The following is an 8,581-nucleotide window of genomic DNA, read 5'->3' on the forward strand; positions in this document are numbered from 1 at the left end:
GGGGGGGGGGGGGGGGGGGGGGGGGGGGGGGGTGGGGGGTGGGGGGGTGTGTCCGATATGTCTGGATGACGAGACTTTAAAAACACTGGAGGAGGTTTCTTGCTTCGTTGCAGTCCCGCCTGTGTGCAGGGGAACTTCCCGTGCGTCAGTTTGCCTCGTCCTTTGACGCTTCATCAAAGTTCTCCACCAGATCTGCAGAACAAGAACACATTGTGCATTATTACATTTGAAGAACAAAATCACATCAAATGCACTCAGATGAAATAATATATTCAAGGATTGCAGTAGGCAATATACCACCTATACAACGTGGATCTTCTTTATTTGAATAAATAACAGACTCAGCATTATGAGAATTTGTTGAAATGTGTGTCCATACCTGGAACATCATCGTCCTCTTCCTCAATGTCTTCTACCTTTGGAGCCTTGCTGTCGAGAGCTGAGACAAAATGTACAAATAAAAAAAACAAAGACATTATAGCTTTGGCTGTTAAACTATTGTAACCAGGTTGTAATATTTTCTTAAAGAAAGAATATTTTCCGTGTGACACAGACTGGTTTAACCTATTCCTCTGTGACGTTGTCAGTGAGTCACTTTTACTCTGGGTGACATGTTGCTTCATTACCATGAACATTGGACTTGTAGTTTTTATTTTCAGTTGATCCCACATAAACCATCCTGCTGCTGCGAATACTCACTAGAGCATCAAATGTATATTAATCCACCGCTGAAAATAGTCCCCAACAAATACAATACTGACTCCAGTTTGAGTCAAATTTGCTTAAAAACTACAGTGCCCTGCTGTTTTAAGACAGTATTTTGCCCTTTTAAAAATGAAACTATATAAATGCGACCTGTTTTTAAACATTGACTTTGTCTTCAGTAGGAACGAATGAGCTTGTAGCTGAAAAAACAACTTAATGGAAAAGCTTATGGAGGAGCAAATGAGCAACGGAGGAGGGATTCCATGATATCTGAGCCAACAGGTGCCACAATAACTAATAGTTGGTCACTGACTGCTTTCGTGTTCAAACCAGTCCCACACCTCCTCCTATCCTCTCCATGAGAAAAAGTTAATCTTGACATTATATATTTGTATATTTAAATGGCTTCAGACCATCATTTTCCATCACATGGTATCAAGCAAGTTGCACTTTATATTGAAGCTGCAAAGGGGATGACACATATGTAAACACACACCAATCATCCTAAACCACAAAGGAGGTGTTGCAAGAAGTTTTCCCCGGAGTGAAGTTGTAATCTGTGTTGTCGGCTTCAGATGCCTCACGTCCCACAGGAAGCGACTAATCTTAACTAAACCACCCTAAGTCATCCTCCTCTTTTACAGTGACTTTAAGAGGTCAGAGGTCGAGGCACACCCACCTTGCCGAGGGAACTGTTCCGCCAGTTTGCGCAGGCTGCTGAGGCTGTCTGCTCCCAGCTGACTGAGGATGCCGGGAAGCATCTCTGTCAGCTGCTTGGTCTCAGCGTGGCCCGTGATGGCGAAGGTGTTGGCGGACAGAGAGGCCTGAACTTTGGGGTTGTTGAAGTGGATCACAGTGCCGTCATCCTTGATCATGTTCACCTGAGAGGACAAAGACCATTCAGTTTTTTTTAAATTACGGCCGAATGCTCCGGTGCAATGATCTCGGGAGTTGCTCTATGCCGAGTGTAAGCATGCAAATTACAGAGCAGTCTGGTCTACACGGTAAGAATGCATCACATTAAAGTAAGATCATGTTCAGGGTTTCCTTTTTCAGAAGATCCACACAAATTTACCTCCTCAATTCCAGCAATATTGTTGACAGCCAACTTCTTAAGTGAACTCTGAAGCTTCTTGTCATCAGCTGTTGCAGTTCTGTGGACCACCTTCTTCTTCCTGCGTGCAGATCCCTAAAACCAAAGCAGACATAAGAGTCCTAAATCACAGCCACTTGAAGCGAGCGCTGACTTAGAAGAGTGAGAACATTAGAAGGAAAAGGCTAGAGGGGCAACACAGCCTTGGTTGTTGAATTATAGTATTTTATACAAAACTCTCCATTCAATACACATATGAACCAAACAAGGCGCAATGCGATTCTGTTCAAAATCTGTTGGAATTCATTGCATAAACATAATACAAACGGTGATAATTAAGATCCCTTTGATATTTTTAAATGGTCTCTGGTGGACAAACTTTGTGATGGTGTCACTGTTTCTTAATTCATTTTTGTATCTCAACTTCCTGTCGTCGGCCTGCATGTGTACCGATAGCAATGAATTGGCAATATGCTAATAATGACTGAAATATCGGTCCGGCAGATTTATTGGTCAAGTTGACGTCTCCTGTTTTGCAAACCTTTATCTTTTGTTAACTCCACCAGATGTTTTCTTTTCTTGTCAAATATCATATTTTAATTGATACGAGTTATTTATAATCATCTGAAAGACGGATGTAAAGCACATACTCGGACACTAAAACTATTTTTTCTTGAATAAATGTCAGAGAATACTATAAACATGCTCATAACTATTTCCCAGAGCCCAACATGAAGTCTTGACCATCAGTTCAAAACCCAAAGGGATGGATTTACAATATAACATAATAATAAATAATAGCTTCACCTCTACATACTTTGATAGCAACTCAAATATATATATTCAGATATTATCTTTTTGTTTTTAATAATTAGCATTTCAGCTGTAATCATCAAATCAATCCAAAAGTACAGCGCAGACTTTTTGTAAAAGAGGTGTATTATGATCCCACCCAAAAATACCTAATCCAACAATTTTAATAAATGCTAGAAAACACACTGTTCAACAGCAACTAAAGCACAATACATATATAACACTTTTTATTGCAAGATGTCTTGTAGGTTTGGGTTAAGCGTAATTTATTGAACTTGTTGTAAGTGACCCAACATTACACCTTTCCAATCAAAACAATAAACCACTTCCTGGTTGTCAACTCACCTTTCCCCCTATCCGGACCTGGGCTTGAAGTTTTGCCAGTTTTTCTTGATTCATGTTCTCACCTGCGTAATAAAACAAGTTGAAGATTAATGTTGAAAACAAACACATGTGATGTGTAAGCAGCTAAACAACTAGCATGCTGCTGCTTTCCCTGTCGACTGTGAGCTGCTGCAACAACAACATGAGCTAATCAGACAGAAGTCCAGTTCCTAGAGAACAAATATGTTTAGTCAACAAGTTAAACTAACAAAAAACAGAAGTTAAAGAGACGTGAAAATGATACCACGCTGGTGCAGTAATAACTCAGACTAGCTCCAAGTTGTCAGTCTGCTCTGTGTGTGTGTGTGTGTGTGTGTGTGTCTATGTGTGTGTGTGCGTGTGTGTGTGTGTGTTTGGTTAGCAGCTGCAGACATGACAACACAACACAGGGCCTACAGACGGAACACAGCGTGTCACGGCTCGAATCAGTCCGACAGCTCCGGTCCGACCACACACCAACAACCACGCGCACCACGAGCGCCGCACGGTACACGCAAAGCAACACGGATCATCCCAAACCTGGTCAAATATCCACACAGGCATGCGGTGGCGAAAGATGGAGGTTATGAGGAAGAGATTACGTCACACACCATACGGATTTTTCTTCTTCCTCTTCCTCTTCTGTGTTTCCGACCAGTTGGAAGGATTTGAGCGCCGTGCTGCCACCTACAGGACAGTGTATGTATTACACCAACAAACGCTTCTGCCCATCCGTCGAGCGTGAGACATTCACCCACTGTAGGCTTGAAAGGTGTCTGAAAACGTCAAAAGTTTGCCTTTTCACAAACCATTAAGACAATTAATAATGAAAAGCTTATAAAATAATTGTAAATTGATGAATTCAATTTGCATTCATTTTATGCTTTTCAAAACTCAGAGTAAACTAAATAAGTAAAATAGTAAAAAGATATAATTCAATTTGTCATGTCGTATTTTTCTGTTTTGATGAAAATGATGTAATATGAAGTGGATTTTAATGTGGAATCCTAATGTTATTATTTTCATTATTATTTTTTACCATTTGTTTATGTGTCTGCCTATTATAATCCACCTCATGATATATTTGTTCTCTGCTCTACTATAATATTCAGTTTCCATTGTGTGATCGTTTTACTGTAATTACTATAATGAATGGCTCTTAAAGATGTGTGAATAGTGTGCCACCTACAAATCAAATTACACTAAACCCCCGGAGCAACAGAACTGTAATTAGCAAGAACTCTGTCAACACATAACAGCTGGCAAATTAATTAATCAGTTCATATGTCCTTCTCATGACTGATACGTTATAATTAATATAATTGATTGGCATTTAATAGTTATAAATTATTATAATTGATCTCTGAAAATGTCTTTAATTATCTTGGTGTCACACTCTGGACTACCTCCTAACACAAATGACCCTGACCATCACCCATCAAAACAAAATGTTCAAGGTTTATCATTTTGCTTCGTTTTACCATTTTCACCTTTATTACACATTTCAGCCCAAAGAAAAATTTTACAAAAATTTCACGAGAGAGAGCGAGAGAGCGATATATGCTACAAACATACAAGTTACCACAAGCGGACCACTGACCGACTGACGGGCCCTGGTCGGATAGATAGATGCTACAATTAATCAAACATTGTATGTCATTCAGTCTTTTTGTAGACTGGATCAAAATAGGTCACAAGTTCAGTTACAGTATTTTGTACATTCTGCTGCAGACATTTGTGTTCTGCATTATACACGTGTTCACGCTGATTCAAGCTGATTAATTAGATGGTAATCATGAATCCATATGTGGCTACTGCCAGTATCAGCAATAACAAAATAAGACAAAGACAATTAAACACTTGTAGTAAAAATCCTTAGAGGTTAAGGGCACAGGCTGGAGCTGCCAAATGGAAATCTCAGCAGCATTAATAACGAAAATGGTCACTTTTCCAAAAAGAAAAAAGTTCAATACAGGAATGACTGAACCAACTTAACTGCAATATTTTCTGCGTATTGTGAACATTTTCAACAGATTTAGTTTAGAGTCATCGATATGTTATCATATCAGAACACGTGACCCGGGCTCAGGTGATGGATTTAATCGCAGTGTCTGGTAATCTACCGAGGAGGCGGAAGTCAGTCGGACCAAAGCCAGAGTTGCTGGTCTCCATGGAGCTGTGGAGCAGGCTGCGCTGCCAGCGTTGTAGGTAGTGAGATTTTGGGCCCCAGAAGTCGTGGAGCAACGTGAACATCTTCCTCAGAACAGCCTTCCTCAGCAGGATGTAGACCCAAGGGTCCAGGATCTGGTTCCACGTGGCCATACGCACCACCATCAGGAGGCTGAAGGACGCAGGCTCGTCTTTGGCTCTGGTGCTCAGCACGATGACACGGATCTGGTGGAGTGGCCATAGAATAATCGAGAATGACAACAAAAAAAAAAAAAAAAAACTTGAATAGCTGCATAATAACTATAGACCAATATACAATTAACTGTATCATTTAATGTAACTCTCTGTTTCTTAATTTAAGAAATATATATTTTATTCCACTAACTGTATGAAAGCATCTCTGTCTATTGCACACGTTTAAATATTTTATAATTGAGATTCAAAGTTACACAAAATAGTCTGTAATACAGTAAATGTTTTCCAACTCATCTTTTCAAAACTGATAGTGTCTATCACAAAGCATCTTCCACAAATGTACAGTGATTCAATACACTGTCATTTGTATTCTGATTGTAAACTAATTCATAAATAGTAACTGAATAAAAACGATTTGAATATTTGCTTTGGTCCGTAATAATAACATGTTTTTAAATAACCCAAAGGAAATTTCAGTGCATTTCTTTGGTCATATTGCCAGATACAGGTACCATTAAACAATGTGTGAGAAATGTTGCTCTGTAACTGTAGTGGAGTGAGTGTGGCATGCTCTGATCTAAGCTTTTCTTGAGTCATCTTCTCATCACACAACACAGATAATAAAGGTTTCCGTCTCATTTAAAAACCCATTTCACTGCCTCTGACAGTCACTTTGTACTTACCAATGTTCAAAATCCATGACAGACACACACTGGCTAAGATGCGGTTTTAAGATCAGAAACGTGATGGTATGTGAGAATGTAAATCCAATAATAGATGAATTGTTATCAATCCAAATAATAGTCCGGATTAACAAAGAGTTTCAACTCATTTTCATGACTTCAGGCATTAGGGAATGTGCGACCTGCCCACTCTTACCAGTAATGGGCCCCAGCACACGCAGGACACCAACATGATACCCAGCAACTGACAGATCATCTCTATGTGGTAGGACGTGCCTCGACAGTGATGCTTACGGCGCAGTCTGGCCCGCAGTAGAGCACAGCTTGTCATTGCATTGCACACAATGGAGAGCAGCAGGGCCATCAACCCCAGCATAGAGAAAAGCAGGGGGAGGAGCACATCCAGCCAGTCTTTAGGCTCCTCCATATGGAAGAAGCACCAGCTCTTGGAGCTCTGAACCTTGTAGGGCCTCCACAGCAGCACGGGCAGCACAGCCACCAGGGCAGCGAGCAGCCAGGTGAGTCCCAGCAGCCGTTTCATGTGGTGGGATGCTAACGCTGTGGAGTGGAAGATGGGCCTGGTGACTCCAATGCAGCGCTCCACCGCCATGGCGCTCCCCAGGAACAAGGGGCTCAGGCCAAAGAACACCATGCACGCCCCGAAGACGCTGCACATGATGCGGTGGGGGTCAAACATCTCCCATTTCTTGTGGAAGCCGTAGACAAAGATCACCAGGGAGCCGTTGATGAGGTGACCCAGCAGGTCGGTGACCACCAGGCAGCTGGCAAACAGCAGGAAGGATGCCTTGGACTTGATCCGGATGCGGTTGTAGGATTTGACGAGGATGAAGAGTGCGAGGCTGTTGGAGAAGATGCCCACAGTCATGGAGATGGCGGAGGCGGTGATAGACAGTTCCTTCTGGCTGCAGGTGCTGTTGCTTGGTCTGACCTCTGACCTGCAACCTGTTTCTGAGCTCCCATTGGCTGACATGGTGGACACGAAATCTGAGGGAGAGGATAAATAGTAGATGGGTCATATGATTAATTTTTACCAGCATTTTTTAAATGAATTCAACTTCATGTGCTAAAAATGTCATCATACATTTAGTTTGGTGAGAAATCAATTCAACCAACACATTTCTCTGACATGTAACATGCATCTTCATAGTTTACAGCCCCCATGCACTTTTGGGTGTGACTATGGGGACAGTGAACGTCCTGGAATAAAAATCTGAACATGAAAAATGTCCCACATTCTTATAAGCCAATAACGTTTGTTAATGATCTTGACAGGTTAAAATCTTGCTCAGTTCCTTACCTCAGGTTTGCTCTTCTCTCACGCAACTCGCCTTCACTCTGGGTCTTTTATGATCAGTAAAGCAGAGCGGCGTGTAATCAGCCCGGCTGTAAATGCCATTGAACGGGCAACGGCTCTCCTCAATATTCCTGTCGAGGCTGCGATCAGCGCAACTTGTTCTGTCTCCACTCAGTGGAGGCGGACGAGCTTCATTCTGCGAAGTGTCACTTCAAACTCAAACCCACCGTGGTGGCTGAACACATCTGTCGCATCCAGCAACCCCCCCCCCCAGCTTAAGTGTACTCTTTTGTTTTATCTCGACACTGGACATGAAAATGAAAATAAACTGTTGGCAAAATACGCACCCATTCATTCTTATAATTGCGCATGATTGCTCGAAATTGTGCTTCTATGAAATGTATCCAAAAGTCTCTATTTTCATGAGTCCTGCAATTTTCTGTATTTTTAAATTGAGCTAAATAATATCTATTTTTTGGAGGCTTTCCATGAGTTCACATCAAAATCCTTTCTCTGTTTTACTTCACCGTCTGCGGGTTGTCGGATCGCCCTGCTGCTTGCGTTTGAATAGCAGCAATATGTTGCCAATAACACTTCCTCCAAGTGCAGGCTGTGTCTGCGACTGCATGAGTCCACCTGCTGGTTACTGACGTCTTCTGTGCTTTGTTGATTAAAAAAAGATTGAGATGTGTTTTTTGCCCTAAATGATAAATCCTGTATACGTAAAACAAGACATGAGTTATCACTTGGCTTATATTTCAATCTAACGTTTTATTTATTTATTTCCAGTCGTGTTGTATGTCACATGTCACCTCCTGGATAATTCATTTTGCATCAATCTTTTAAAATAGGAAACAGTTGGGAACATTTGATATGAGAAAAACATCTGAGCCAGCCTTTACCAGTGGGAGAACAACATGTCTTGGCTTGGACTTGTAGTGGGGAACGCTCCTCAGAGAAGGAAGTGTGTTGTGAACGCAGCCCTCAGGCTAGGCTCCTCCCCCCCCAATTAGTGCCAGCATTTATAAGGCACATGTGGTCCTGGCCTTATTGTTTTTTGGCCCCTGTTCTGGTGGTGAGTTTCACACATATTCCGCCTCTTGTTGCCGTCTGACTACTTACCCCTTGTTTCAGGTGGAAAGTATTCACAATCTATATATTTTGCAGCATGGTGTGCCCTTTTACTCTTCGTTTGTCATTTGTAGGTTCACTTGCTGCTGTTTTGCTGCCTCCATTTTGCCTGTT

The 8,581-nt window shown here is 41.6% G+C and overlaps 2 protein-coding genes across 3 annotated transcripts; both read right to left on the reverse strand.

Annotated features, from left to right (window-relative positions):
- Window positions 1–39: 39 nt before the first annotated feature.
- btf3l4 (basic transcription factor 3-like 4) lies at window positions 40–3,597 on the reverse strand. Of its 2 annotated transcripts, XM_031864047.1 has the most exons (6): window positions 3,515–3,597; window positions 2,957–3,018; window positions 1,781–1,894; window positions 1,385–1,586; window positions 380–439; window positions 40–192 (listed from the first exon to the last, which is right to left on the reverse strand). In XM_031864047.1, the coding sequence occupies exons 2-6, from the start codon at window positions 3,008–3,010 to the stop codon at window positions 146–148; spliced, it is 477 nt and encodes a 158-aa protein (XP_031719907.1). In that variant the 5' UTR covers window positions 3,011–3,018; window positions 3,515–3,597; the 3' UTR covers window positions 40–145. The 2 variants fall into 2 exon arrangements, with proteins under 2 accessions (XP_031719907.1, XP_031719906.1); XM_031864046.1 differs by having other exon boundaries at window positions 2,957–3,573.
- A 1,462-nt stretch (window positions 3,598–5,059) lies between these two features.
- On the reverse strand, window positions 5,060–7,012 carry ptgfr (prostaglandin F receptor (FP)). Its single transcript, XM_031864045.1, has 2 exons — window positions 6,218–7,012; window positions 5,060–5,368 (listed from the first exon to the last, which is right to left on the reverse strand). Exons 1-2 carry the CDS (start codon window positions 7,010–7,012, stop codon window positions 5,060–5,062), a joined length of 1,104 nt encoding a protein of 367 aa, XP_031719905.1.
- Window positions 7,013–8,581: the final 1,569 nt, after the last annotated feature.

The sequence above is a fragment of the Anarrhichthys ocellatus genome, unplaced genomic scaffold, assembly GCF_004355925.1.
Source record: "Anarrhichthys ocellatus isolate YVR2014 unplaced genomic scaffold, GSC_Weel_1.0 scaffold30, whole genome shotgun sequence".
Lineage (NCBI taxonomy): Eukaryota > Metazoa > Chordata > Actinopteri > Perciformes > Anarhichadidae > Anarrhichthys > Anarrhichthys ocellatus.